Source organism: Apis florea, unplaced genomic scaffold, assembly GCF_048593485.1.
Source record: "Apis florea isolate Af1SG1 unplaced genomic scaffold, ASM4859348v1 contig_3367_pilon, whole genome shotgun sequence".
NCBI classification, from domain to species: domain Eukaryota; kingdom Metazoa; phylum Arthropoda; class Insecta; order Hymenoptera; family Apidae; genus Apis; species Apis florea.
The window spans coordinates 3,973,609-3,988,683 of record NW_028256746.1 but is presented as its reverse complement, the minus strand read 5'-3'; the positions used below and the strand labels follow the sequence as shown (position 1 = coordinate 3,988,683).

General features: G+C 43.5%; 1 protein-coding gene across 6 annotated transcripts in view; it reads right to left on the bottom strand.

The window, feature by feature from the left end:
• KaiR1D (Kainate-type ionotropic glutamate receptor subunit 1D) overlaps positions 1-15,075 on the bottom strand; it is a 221,236-nt gene that overhangs the window by 151,258 nt on the left and 54,903 nt on the right. For all 6 annotated transcript variants that reach the window (XR_015293274.1, XM_086911861.1, XM_086911862.1 and 3 more), the window contains exons 2-3: positions 8,166-8,350; positions 5,076-5,231 (exon numbers count right to left, since the gene is read on the bottom strand). Coding sequence is in view for 5 of the 6 variants with exons in the window: in XM_086911861.1 (XP_086767987.1) it covers positions 5,076-5,231; positions 8,166-8,238 (229 nt within the window). In the remaining variant the exon portion in view is untranslated. The remainder of the gene's footprint in view (positions 1-5,075; positions 5,232-8,165; positions 8,351-15,075) is intronic.

The following is a 15,075-nucleotide window of genomic DNA, read 5'->3' as shown; positions in this document are numbered from 1 at the left end:
TTGAAAAGAAGCGGCGCGGAAGAGGACAAATCGTCGGCCGCCGTTTAAACGTTGCCCGATTTGCTCGCGCTGTTTGCACGCTCGCTAATGAGCATGCCACCTAGTCGTCGCGTAATTACTCACGGGATTGGTCGTGGCCGTGTTTAATCGTTGCCCACAAATCGACGAGCTGTTAATCGAGAATAATATAAACGATGGAGTAAATGTTGGAAAACCGTGTTCCGGCCCGATACACGGAATTACACGTGCAACCTCGAAACACAGGGATTATCGTCCCCGCCGATAATTCTTTCCCACTCACCGATTTTCACCCGATTTCACCTCGCCTCGAATTTATCTTCGATCACGATTCCGATCTGATTAACCGCTACGTGCTCGATTATTTCCTTCCATTTTTTTTTTATTACGCGCCATTATCATTTCTCTTTCTCTTTCTCTTCGAGAATATTCCCTTCTTCTCGTTTCGAAGACGAATGGAAGAGCGGGGTTCAACGAGGGGAGGCCATAAACTTTGATTCGCGGCCAGAAAATTGTTTGGGGGTTATGTGTTATGTTTTAATTAAACCGCCTCGAAAACTCGGCTAATTCTAACGATCCTGGCCGATAAAGCTGATCAGCGAAATTGCGTTTACGCGATCCCATTATCAGGCCATCAACCCGATTCTCTGAAAATCCATCGGCAATTTTCGTCACCGAGTTAACTGTATTCGTTAATCCATTGACACGCCGTATCATATATAATTGGACACGATATTAAATTGATCTCGGTTCCTTGTAATTATCCGATAATACATCTTCGAATTTTTAGAAGAAGGTAAATTTTTTTCCAAGAAAAACGATGCTCGAAAAAGCTACCTCTTTTTCCCTTCTTCGTTATTATTTATTTTTACTTGTTTTTGGAGACTGCAAAACGCTACAGCGTAAACAAATTTCATCAAAAAATCGATATCCACTATCCGCTTCGATTTTCTATCTATACCCCGCGGTTAATTCAATTTCGACTCAATCCTCCCCGATCGGTATCCGAAAGAAAGAAAGGAAGAAGAAGGAGAAGAAAAAAGATAAAACAATATCGTGTCGTAGCGGAAAGTTAACGAAGAAAAGCAATTTCGCGCGGGAGATGACATTCCTGGGAGCGCGACTATCGCGCGCAACTTGGTGGATCCACGCGTTATCGTCCTCGCGGGTTCCGCCGTAACAACGCTGCAACGATGTTTTCCTTCCATTATGCTTAATTGGACGGTGTACGGTTCCAAAGGGAAGGGCAGCGCCGTGGCAAGCGAAATCGCCGTCAGCGTTGAGAAGTTGCGAGCAGAGGAGGAACTTTGGCCAACTATGCGGCCAACTTGCAGGAAAGAAAGAAAGAAAGGTTTAAAAGTTGGGAGGAAATTAGAAAATAGCGGCAGGGCGATCCGCAGTGTCGTTCGACACGTTTCCTCCTCTACGCGGAATTTTTGGAAAAATTGTTGCTCTTTGGTTTGCTTAAATTTGCTTTCGAGAAATATATCGAGGGCGATGGTGACTGGTTAAACCAGTTAACACTAGCTTAATTCTTGTCTCAGTCAGTCTTGCGCTGTGATAAATGGGGAGGAAGACGATGCCGAGAATACGCTTATTTCACGATTATCGTGGCAATCGATCAAAAGTAAGAAATACTTTTTCCTTTCGGTAAGAAGGATTAAATTCTGGGAGAAAAGAGATTATAGTTCGATAAAGTTTCCAACTCCCATCTATTATCCAGGATTATTAATGATTTTTCTAAAGTTTATAATTTACATTAGATGAATTCGTAACTTCAAAACCAGCTGTATACAGGCGAGAAGAGAGTAATAAAAATGTTTATATCTTTCGCGACAAAGAGATGAAAATATTCGCCCGCCAAGAAGAAACGTGACAGAAATTGATCGTATCATCCGTCGTATTCCACGTCGAACGAATAAAGATATAAGGATTCGCGTATATCCAAAGATCCAAAAATCCAAGTTTCTATCCCCGTATAACGATTTCTTCTTCCCCCTCCTTACGTTCCAGTTCCAGCGTTATTGCATTATGTATCACGATCGGACGCACGCATTAAAGTCCGGCCGCGAATAATCGAATCGCGTCACCGACCTCTCCGCCGTTTTCCAATGGAATAAGCAACGAAATTCCTGGATAGAGGCGAGCAGGGCCATAAAACTGTATTACGCGGAATCGCGGCGGGAGGGGGGCGGAACAAAGGCGCCGACACTCGGTCTCGGTTCTCTTCGTCATGTCGTAAAAACGCAGTAAAGGGAAGGGAAGCATCATCCGCGTTTTCTGCTTCTGCTCCTCCAGAAACGAGAGGAGGAGGGTTCGTTGGCCGAAACGAGCGCCAGATCGAGCCAATCCTCCCCGTCCAATTCTCTTCGTTTCAACTCGGTTTATATATTTTTCTCGGCGGGACAGCCTCGAGAATTTTTGCCTCGAGGAAAAATAAAAATTCGCGATACTTAACGGGCGATATTCTCTTTCTTAGGCGTAGCATAATTGACAAAGTTGGGAATTGGAAAAGGAAAGGAGAAGTTTCTAATATCGAAGGAAAATTGGGTAGGAAGAGAGAAAGAGAGATCGACGACAGCTACGTACGACGCTCTATCAAATCTAATAAATTGGATCTACTTCGGTTACGCGCGCGCGCGAGAGAGAGGGTTTAATGGAAAGGGTTCTTGATAGGGGTCTTTTACTTTTCCATCTACACTCCGTGTCACGAAAGTTATCACTTATCTTGTCGCTCGTACAGGGAACGTATCGTTAAGTTTTCGTATCGCGAAACACACACACGGCAGAAAAAAAAGAAGTTGTTTGTCCTCTTACACGAGTAATATCCCCATACGTCATTTATGACAGTGCATTAAAACTGATATATCGGCCCGCTTGAACTCTTGTGCACGGCCGGCTTTTTACAGACCGCGAATCGTTGTCGTGTCACCGACAAAAGAGAGATTTGTCAATGAGATTGCCCTCGCGACTGGTGGGCGTGGAACGACGCCAAAATCTCGATCCATCGAGTAACAACGCGTGTACGCGCGATTTGTCCCGTTTACGGGTCAGCCAAAACGAGTATGGTGATCGTGTGTACACGCACGCGCGCGCGCGCGCGTGTGTGTGTGTGCAAGAGCTTAATAATTTGGCTTAATAAATCGAAGGGCTTAATTCGATAATTAGTCAAGTGACGATCGGCCGACACGCGCGAAAATAATTATCGCGGCGACGTTTCTGCAACCGATTAATAACCGGCCGCCGACGTTTCCAACGATTTCCAACCCACCTGCCACTGTGATAACAATTATTCCTAAGCCATTCGAACGTTATAATTACGTTCGTTTTCGCGATTGCCTCGAGCCGAACCGCGCTACAATAATCAACCTCGAAGGAAATTAACGATATTTCCTTTCAATTAGTCACATTCGATTCATGATCGAAATCGACCGAGTGTTTCCCCTTTGGAAACGGAAACGGAGGAGGATTTTTCACCAAGAATAATTAAATCGTTCGATATCGATTAATTCGACGATACGTGTACAACAGAAAATACGCGAGGAAAATATATCCGTGTGATTCTTTAATTCGTCGTAAAAGACGAAAAAGAGGGGAGGGCAGAATAGGAGAGGGTTATCGACTCGGTGACAAAGAGACAACGCGAACCGAGGGATAACATTGTTAAGAAACTTTTCTTGGCCGGGATACGCGACATTGACAAGAGGCGGCGGACGCGAAGTGACACGGGAAATCTGCAGCAAGGAAACGCAAGTTTATTTTCCCATGTCAGGGGAGTAGGAGGAGGAACTTCGAAAATAGTTCTTGTAAAACGGAAACTCCGGCCGGGGGAAACCGGCGTAGGGAAAATTCTATGGAAGTTGGATTATCTTCATGGTGTTTCCCCGTTGGAAAGTCTTGGAGAGGAGTACACGGTTTCCAACGTGGCTCCAACGCATAACCATGCACGCTTCCGAGCGCGCCAACTTCCCTTGTAATTTACCAAACACGACGCAACGAGACATCTTCGTTATTTCTTCCCGCGAAACTTTCCTCCTCTTCGACTCCCCCCTCCCTCCTTCTTCTTTTCGATTCGAGGGATTCGATTAATCTCTCGCGGTTCGACAACGTCCCACGAGCCACGCAAGAAGATGCCTATTAAGAGTGGGTAATTACCGCGTTACTCGATTAAACTTCCACCGGGAAGGATCAAAGTGACTCAAGAAACTCGAGGTGTTTAACTCCTCGAGCCGCGCATATTCGACTAACGACGATAATGAAACCTCCCGTTCTATTTTCCGCTTAACGATTATCGAATTTACTCCTTTTCCTTGCCACGCAAACACGATCATCTATTAATCGGAAACCTGTTTTCAAGTCTATTAATTACGATTACGATAGCGAAACGAGCTTCCTTAAACTACTTTCTTAAGATAAATAAAAAAAAAAGAACTCGACGATCGGGTTTAATCGGCGAGTCTTTCGTGTACTTTGCGTAACGCGCGAGTCCGTCATCTCATCTCGATGATTCGACTCGTTTTTTTCTCCTTTCTTTTTTTTTTTTTTTTTTGTTGATTAAAAAACTGTGTTTCTCCGTTGTTACACACCACGGTTTATATTAGTTTCGGTATATCGTGATTGACCGATGTATGTTTGATAAAGGTTGGCCCCGCGTTTTTGCCTATTGGTTTTTCGCTTTGCCCCTCGATGTCACTCGCGCCCCGTGAAAAATACAAAACCGCATACGCGCGCGTGTGCCCACCACAGAGCTTTGGTGACGATCCGATCGATAGACCGCCGCCAATATTCCACCGATAACGCTAATTTCCCTAAACCATCCGAGCCGTGTTCCATCCCTGATCCCTAATTCGTTCTAAATTAAACCGTTGTGCGCCGTGTTGAAAACACGGCGATTGGAGGGCGAAATAGAACGCGACGAACAATCGTCGCGGAGGATCCGGTTGAAAATTGAAAACCCCTTTGAACCCCGTTCAATATCCAAAACGCGGAGCAGGCAGACCTGGTTTTTTTAGAATCGGTCTGGGGAGAGGGCGAAAAACGGGGCCCACCGCACTCACCTCGCTTCGAAGCGTGGAAACTGTCCTGCGGTTTTATCTGCTCAATCTGGGCGCTGAGACGGGACTTGGGCAGGATATCCCGGTTGGCGTTGATCTTTTCCACGGCATAACGAAAGGCCACTTCTTGCTTGTCGTCCGACGGATGAAACAGCCCACCTGGGAAATCACGCATCCATGTTAAAGCGTTACTTTGACGGGAGTGAATATTCCTTATTTCTCCCTCGCGCGGCCTACCCTTCTCTCTTTTCTTTCTTTTCTTTTTATCTCTTTCGATCTTAACGCGGATAGGTCAGACACGCGTTCTAAGAAAATAATGGAATGTAAAAGTTTACTCGTCTCGCGAGCATCTCTACGCCCATTAAATATTGACGAACTGTTTCCACGATTCTTTTCCTTTCTTCTTTCGCGAAACGAGGGAAAGATTTTTTTGTACACGCTGCTCCGTGGACATTGCTTTCGACAGATTCAATATTCGCGATATTTCTTAATGATTCCAACGATCGAAATCGCGTGGATCGATTAAGATCATAATGAATTATGAAGGACATTCGCGGGCTGGTCGCGAAAACACCGCAATCGTTCACGAAGGAAGAAAGATACACCTTTTGCAGGGTGAAAATGGGGCGAATTGCCAACGAGAGAGAATGGCCGCGTAATTCTCGTGACGTTAATATGCAATGAGCGTAAAGAAGTAGATAAAGTAAAAGTAGGTCGCTAAAAAAAAAAAAAGAAAGAAAGAAAGGAAGAAAGAAAGAAGAAAAAACAGGAAGACAAAATGAGAGAAGTGAAGAAGTATAAAGAAACGTTAAAACTTCGAAACTTGGTTTAACACATTTAAATTTCATAATTTTATATAGCGTTTTTAATGAAATTGTAGGAAATGAACAAATTTTTGATAATCGAGACAACAAAAAAAAGAGAGAGAGAGAGAGAGAGAGAGAAAGATTCTCGAGGAATAATTCGCGCGAAGCAAACGAACGAGAAGTTCTCATCTCGACTCGTCTCATTCGAGCGAGTTCGATTTCGATCGAATTCAAAGCGGAAAGGAATTGGCGCCATAAATTGATTTTAATCTCGCGCGCGTCATAAAGTAACTTGGCGAACATCTGCGCCAACCTGACTCCACAATTTATAGAATTCACGGGATAGATTTACGTCTCTCGTTAAGGATGGGCATCGATTAATTTCGAGAAGGAATTTCCACCGGTATCCAAAGTATCGGATCTCGATAAAGAGAGAAGGAAGAAAAAAAAGAAAGAAAAGAAAAAAAGAAAGGAAAAACCTGGTAATAAAGACGCTAGAAATCCGGATTACGGGGAGGAGAGAGCGGATCATAAAGGGACTAAGAGCGAAACAAAGCGAAAGGAAACGTTAATCCTCGCGGTCATAAATCTCGGTCGATTTGGCACACCACTGAGTCGAGATAAACCTTAGAATTCACCGTAAAATTTTACCAACCTCCAACCTGGAACTAGTTACGTTTCTACCTGTATCCCAGCTTCATCTCCCGGAGAGCGTTTCCTCGGCGAAGAGCGTTTAATCGCGCGGAGATGGAGTTATGATCCGTCGTAAAAAAGGTCGTTGATATTATCGATTAAAAGAAAAAAAGAGTTAATTTATTTCGCGGATCGATCGAGTGACGCCTCTCCTTTCATCTATCTATCTACCTATCTATCTATCTCTTTTTTCCTTTCTTTTTCGCCTATCTATCTATCTGCCTCGTCGAATTAATAAGACTTGAATATTCATTGATTGTTAATGAATTACTTCGCGTGCGAATCCTCGACTCTCGACGGCGCGAAACAGAAAAAAAAAAAAGAAAAGAAAAGAAAAAAAAAAGAACGATAAATTGATATCGCGTCTCGATACGTTCGTTCGGTCAACGTATTCGTACGTGAAACAAGGATTTAATTACTCGCGCGAGGAATTTTCAACGAACGGTGTGACGAATAGAGGCGGAACAAGAGTATAATTTTATTTGAGTGGATGAAAACGATTGAAGGCGCTCGGAAATTATTATATTATACGGTTAATGCTTTCTTCTCGACGACGTTGATTCGATGATCGGTGATAAATGATCAAATTTCCCGAGTGAATTTCAAGAGAAAAATGTCAAATCGTCCGTTTTATTCCGTGTTATGATTGTAAAGAGCTTATCAGTCGGATTCGGACGCGTTTGTTAAAAGTTTGACGAGTAGTTGCGAAAAAGTGAAGCGTGCGTTCCGCGATAAAACGATACAATAGCCGACCGTGTAGCAATGACACGGTCATCGTTGAAACCGCGTTGTTAAGTTGTTGCTATCGTTTACGCGAATCGCAAGGTAATTCCATCGCTCGAACAAGTAGCTACCCGACCTGAGCGTTGTTCACATTCCCCGGATTCCAAGGAGAACGTTTCGCTTTGTCATCCCGGTTGTCCGACCGTGCACCGGTGTTACTACTTACAGAAAACAGACACTTCGAGGAGAGGAGATGTTACACACTGCGCCCATTAATCTTTCGTATCGTTTCCAGGCGAACAATATATGCGAAAGCAAATATTTACAAAGAGCAAATAAATAACGTAATAATTCAACGAGATTTAACTGGTTCGTTCGGGTTAATATTATTTAAATCCTATTAAGTCCTCGCTGTTTTATCCTTTTTTTTCTTCTCTGCGAAGGCCTGTCCGGATAATATCTGCTTAACCTTTCCGACACGACCCAACCAGCCCAACTTTGACAAGGATTACAGGAGTTAAAGCCTATCAAAGGCCCCACCCAACCACCACCAAAGTAGCCTCGTTTAATTTTTAAAAATTACCACCACCCTTCAATTTTTTCTCAAAAGGATTAACGTAACTAATGGACGAACTCGAATCTTCGATCGAGATTCTCCTCTGTCGAAGAGAACGTATCGATTTCGTTTCGCCAAGGTGGAAGGAAGCGAGAAAGGGATGTAAAACGGTGCGAATGGTTGAAAAGGGAGCGAAAAGTGAAAAGAGGCAAGGAGAGAAAAAAAAAGAAAAAAAGGAAAAAAGAAAAAGAGCGAAGAGAGAGAGAGAGAGAGAGGCTTTTAACTCGAGAAGGTAGAGACTGGAAAGATACTCACCTATCCTAATGATATCAGGAAGAGCCGCGGCGTGGGCGGCGAGGAGCGCCAGCAGGAGCCACCTCGCAGCCATTTCCGGTTCCGGTCCGCTCCACCGTCTCTCCCTCCGCCTGCGACGCCACCGCCACCCCCCCGCGCCCCCCGCGGGAGCCTGCGCCTCCCCTCTGCCGTGGAGACTCACACCGCTGGAAAACAAGATGGGATGGCGAGTTCATTAAAATGCGCCGCGCAAACCTTCGCGTCCGGCCCTCGAATATATCCTCTGGCGAGGAAAAGAGGGCGGAAAAAGGGAGGGCGCGACGATGACACCGTAACGACCGGCGTGCCACGACGGATTAGAGAAGTCGACCAACCTCGATTTCGACTCTTGTCGTCCAACGAGGGAACGAGGGCAGAGGATAATCGGATAATAAGATGCGATAATAGGATGATGATGATGATGATGATGAGGGATCCCAGATCTTTCTTCTTTCGTTCGTCTCGAGTGATGCGATCGAGCATCGAGAAATTCTGTCTCGTACGGTTGTTTTGTACGCGATACGAACGTGGACGTCCATCTATCAATTTCAACCGGCCAGATAAATTGACGAGAAAGAAAAAATCGTTGCGAACTCGAGGGGATCAGTTTTGAAAAATAATGATAAAGAATAACCGATTTTTAACCGATTTTATAGAAACTTGAAACAGTTTAAAATACACGGATAACAACGGTAACAGTAATTAATTTTAACTTTTTCGATATTTGTATATACGAATCCAATATTTCATGCACGTGTTATTATTATTCCTCGTTCGAATGGGAAAGAAAATAAATGAATAATTCGCTGGAATAAAATTACGAAAACTCGATATTCGGTAGATCGGACGAATTTCGTAGACGTTCGTGGAGAAACCAGGTAGGACGGTTGTGAGAGCAGGAGAATCTCTTTCATCGTCCTGTGCAACGACGACGACGACGACGACGACTTCTCTTTTATAAAAGAAAAATGAAGGAAAAAAAGAGATCGGTGTCACGCAACAGCAAGCAGCCCAGACGCGACGATGTCGAAGAATAAGTAAGACAGCGTGGAATAAAACCGTTGGAAAATAAAAGCAACCGCTGGCGCGTTTTTTTCTAAGCCCTCAGCCTCGAGGCTGTTTACGCTCGCGCAACCACTGCAAACGCACAACAATGTGTACAGGCGCGAATGTATACGTCTCGACATCGAGCGTGGAAAAAGTATGGCATCGTAACGCAACACCCGAAGAAAATGGAACCCGTGAATGCTGAATACGACCGCGTTGAAATCTCACGTGGGCACAGCAGGAAAAAATTTTTTTCCTTTTTTTTTTTTCTTTTTTTTCATTAATTTTATCTCTGTCTCTATCTGTCTCTCTCTCTCTCGGTCTCCTTTCCTTTAATTCGATCCACCAGCAAAACTTCACGCGGATATTTTCCACCGGTGATTTTTCCTGTTTGCGCAATCTACAATTTCCCAGCCGGATCTGCCGTTTCGAAAAAAATAATAATTTTTCGCGACCGGTCCCTTCCAATCGCCGATCGGAAATCCTCGATACACGGAGAACGTGGCGCAAAAAATCATTCCACGATCTATAGCCCCGGCGATTGTAACGTGAAACAAGCGAATCGAAAAAAAAAAAAAAAAAAAAAAAAAAAAAAGACGTATAAGTCAAAGTCGCGGATTGGATTTTTTTTGAATTTTTGTTTTTTCTTTTCTTTCTTTTTTTTTTTTTTTTTTTCCAACGAGAACGAAAAAATCCGGTGAATACGCGCGCTATCGAGTTTGCCTCGAGTTGCTCGGATCTATCCTGTGAATACCGATACTATTTGCGTTCGCGTATCATCGCGTATGGGATCGCGAAATGGAATAACGCGACGAGTTTAACGCGTTCTTAAACGCTTACAATCGCTCGAGCGATTTTTTTTTTTTTTTTTTTTTTTTTTTTGCTTCCATGAATGGAGTTTCGATCAAAATCTGACCGGATTTAAAATTTGAAACATTGAAAATTATACAAATGCGCGCGCGTGTGTACAGTATCTCGCGACCGAGATAACTTGGCAAATATTGACGGACGGAATAAAACGGTGGAATCAAGCGCGAATAATTTCGCGATTCGTACGTACGGATGTAAGCGTGCGTGTAAATAAAAAGTGGTATTGCGTCGACGGGCGAGAGAGAGAGTCCGTCGGTGTGGATTCTGGTAAAATTATGCGTTCCATTTAAATTTCTCGGGGGGCGGAGAGAAATTTATATCGCGGGCTGGGACGCTGTACGCCGAGTGAACGAAAATATTCGGACACTGAAGTATCGTTGACTTTGACGCTCCGTATATTTGTTGCCTGTTGGAAGAAAATAAAGTTGAAAACCTTTTCGTTCCCCATTTTTTATTATTTTTTTTTTTTTCGTTTCTTTTTCCCCTCTCCTTTTTTCCTTTTCACCGTTCGATCATTCGTGACTCGAATGAAACAAAACTCGTGCACCCTACTGAAATTATTTACAGAGAATTTACTCGACCAAGAGATCCAATATAAGTCGAAATGCCGAGCGATTTTCCCCTTCCTCTAACTTATTCACCGTGTAATCCTGCGCGAGCAATCGAATCGTAATCTTATTCCGTAATCGAAATTTTCCAGTAAACAGTGGGGGCGCAAACACGTAAAATTGGAAGGTGAAAATTTAAAATTGCGCGAACAAGTATTCGAGCATTGCGAACAGCTCCGAGACACCGCACGACCAACTTGCCCCGGTCGGTAGCCAATTCTCTCTCTGCATAATTTATCCTTCTCTCTCCCTTGATTCTTCCCTCCCCAACGCTAGAGAGGCGTTCTCGCCCACGTGAATGGCGTGGCCACTCGTTCACCGAGATACACTCGTAAATTTTCAACGCGAATACGCATTGAACAACGACGACCAATGGCGTATTATATTTATACGTACCCACGCGTGGCGATGATCGGCCGTGATGCGATGAATCGTAATCATAAATTTGAAAATTACGAGGCTGACGCCGCGGAAGATTCCATACGAGACACTCCTCGGCCGAGCTTTTTAAAGATCACGAGCGGCGGGCAAATTTATGCGATATTTTTTAGGAGAGGAAGAGAGATCGGAATACGAGTATAAATAATTCACAACAAGTGGATTATTGAATTCGAGATTCAGAGATACGAGTTTGTTTTATCACCGAGCGACGTTTCGTATACCGGAGGCAAGATTGGAATTCAACTTTGAAAGAATACAGGAGGGAAAAAGTTTGAATCGCAGCGATCGATCATTTCAAGAGCTGCCTTCTTCCAACAGGAGAAGAAGTTCGAGTTTACGATCGGCTCCAACTTTGGGGCAAAATTTTACCGAATTATCCTTCCGAAGAATCATCGCATTTTGTTCGAGGCAGTCGAGTAAAGTCGAAACACGGTGTCGAAACGAACGCGCGAGATGAAACTCAGTCACGTTGCGCCCATTGCTCGGCGATGATACTCGGTGTTGATTTCACCATGAGCGATGGTGCTCGACGATTCGCTCCAACTCGAGCTCGAAATGAAATTACATCCAGCATTGAAATCCCCGCGAGGAATCAGAGAGATGAAACGATTCTTGACTTTAATCCACGCGTAACGAACGAGCCAATTATCACCTAATTTCCCACGTCTCGTGACCCATTCCCTTTCCGCATAATTAATCGATCTTCCTCTGCGAATCTTCGTTCACCACCGTGGCGAGGAGTGTTTGCAGGCCGGGATGACGTAGCGCATCCGTGAAATTTCCGATACGCACACCCACTATCCCACGATACCGTGTAATTCGGCTGTATACCCAGCGACCGTCATCCCTCTGACACGCATTCCCCATTGATTTTCCCCGTTTCACCGAGTTCCAAGCGATCCGTCCAACCGGCCGCATCCACACGTTTGCCCGGGCAAATAGCAAACGGTATGGACAGATGCGCTCCGCACACACGCTAGAAACATCTTATTAGAACGAATCGTCGTCGTGCACCGAAAATGGAGCGTTTCGTTTCCCCGCAAGAAGGGATAGTTTTTGCGATAACGAAGTGGTTCGAAAGGTGCGGATCGAATTCTAATCAATTCCCTTTGCCTTTGTCCCACACGGATCACTCCTTCTTAAAATTTTTTATGCAAACACGGATCGTTCTTTTCTTTCTTCTCGCCTGCGTGGTCGCTTCTATCTCGTCATCGGCCGGCCATCTTGGTAGATAACGAGGTTTACGATCCTTTTCTCGATCATCTCGAGATAATAATCTCGGCGGAGAGAAAGAAAGGAGAGTAGATACTCTGTGCCACGCCTCGATGGACCCCGATATCGATGAGTTATTTTTACGGCGGCTCGAGTTCGACGAACTTTGCCGACAACTGCTTGCAAGAGGACGGGTTGATTAAAACGAAGGGCAACTCTCCGGTTTTTCAAGATCGGGGGGAAAGTTGGGAGGAAGTTTTTCGAACTGAAATTCGATTATCGAGTCGATCTGGTAACCGATCTCGAGTCAGAGAGAAAAAAAAAAAATTAATGCGATGCGTGAATCGAAATGCGGGATACGCGCCAGTAGCATTTTCCACTCGAGTTTCTCCACCTTCTTCCACTTTCCTAGCTTTATTTTGATTTAACGATTCCCTTATTTTTTGAGAGGGAAGAATCTAATTTGCACAGAACAAAGATATTCTCTGCGCATTCGTAGCGAGTAGAAAGAAGTGGCCGGTATGCAAACTCCTTTTTCCTCCCCTTGAAAAAGGCATCGCTATCCTTGGCAAGGATTTCCTCCCTCCTCCGTTCTCGTTTGCATCTTCCACCAGCCTTTCCTCCCTCCTCGAGGGAAGAGTTACGTCTATTGGAGAGAGAATAGAAATAACACTCCAACATGGCGTCGAGAAAATCCTGAAATTCGATCGTGTTACTATCTATATAGTAGCTTCACTATCGAATATCTGTCCCAAATAATTCTCGCACAGCTTTCAATCGTTATCGATCGAAGCGAGTAAACGTTCGTCGCGATTAAACGCGAAAAAGAAAATAAATAAAAAAGCAAAAAAAAAAAAAAAAAAAGAAAACTAACGCAATCAAAAATTCCTGATATCACGATTTTATATAGAAATACATGGCGATATATATATATACGCATATACTCGTTTATTTAACGGGCCGTTTGTTGTTGCGGTCTTCCGAACTTTATGCTCGAAACGGTGGAAAATAATTACTCGGATCAACGAGCCCACCGACCAGATCGCGCAACACTGTTAAATGGCGCTCGAGGATTTGCTCGATTTTGAACAGTTCATTCCCCTTAATCCTTCCTCTGTTTGTACGACAAACGGTACGAAAAGCATCCACAATGGATTCGTTTATTCCTAGCAGGTAACGCGCGCGTGTGATCACCTTGACGAATCGAAATCTGTAATCCCTTTTCATTTCTCTTACTTTCGATTCAAAATACTTTCGTTCAAAATGACACGCACGTGGAATCGAGAAAGATTGTTTCGTCACCGATTCTGGTCTCGAACTATAATTTACGTAATGGCTGTGTCTCGATTCATCGGAGGGGATACGTGTATAAAGCGAAAAGTCAGTGGCACGGAACAATCGACGATTTACGAGTGGGATAAACCGCGGCTGATGGACCGCGAAGGATCGCGAGGGATACAGAAATGAAACGAATTCGCGTCTTGTATCGATTGTCCACCGATCGTGCATTCCGCAGAGATTGTGCCACGCGGACTTCCGCCAACAAAGCAGGCCGGCTAAGGCCGATAACCCGTCACTGACACATATTTTATTCTATGCCCCGATTGTTCGATCCGGCAAAGGAAATTCCTACGGATATTTCGTGAAATTCAGTCCTTTCAGCCAGGACAAACGGGACGTATAATATGAATGAGAAATGATCCTGGTATACGAGCGAGCCATTGTCCATTTTCCTATATCAATTTAACTGTTCGTTTAATCATTTGTTATAACGTGGAGAGGTATTAATATACGAGGTGTATATACGTATATGTATATTGCGAATAGAAATTGAACACAACGGGAGGGAGAATGAAATATTTTTCTTTTTTTTTTCATTCGCGATTTTTAAATTTTACGCGAAAAAATATTTTGCAGATAGCATTAACAATTAGTATTAATAATAATAAGAAAAAGAATTGGTCGATCCATCAAAAGCTAATTCGACATTTCTTCCAACTGTTAAAAATTTTGTTATTATTATTTTTTTTTTATAAAATTTCATCTGAACTCTCACGCAGATTTTCTTCTACGCAGATTCGTGTTACAGATCGAATCACTTTCGAATCTTTTACAAGATTCATGAGATTTGTATCGAGGGCAAGATATTGACAAAATCGAATAAAAAGAGGATGTAAACGATTCGGTCGGTGAGCAAGTCGGTTTTCTGAATAACTCACGAGACGCGTGAGCGACGAAGGGGAAGGAACCTTTGGAGGAATTTTTATATCAACGAATGGTTCGACATCTTGAATCAGCGAGCAGTGGCGAGAAACCTTGTAAAATTGAAGGTACAACGATGACGGCTCGTAAAACCTCGATATATATACAGTTTATGTGTAGACGCAGACTATGTGTTAGTGCCGCCATTACAGGTGAAAGCACGAAACTCAGGCACGTACCAACCTGCACTAAGTTTATCCCGAAAAAGCGAGGATCGCTATGGAGAACGTATGCTCGGACTTTTAATGCCCGTCGAAATATCGAAAATATAAAATTTTAAATTTTAACATCTCGTGAAATCTAAATTCTGGAAAAAAGATGAAAAAAATATATATATATATAAAGCAGGGAAACCTTCGTTCGTTTCTAAAAGTATATATATTTCTTCCACTTTTACGGATTCTTGTACAAACATCCGTTTTAACATTTCTTGTATTTCTTTACAATATTCT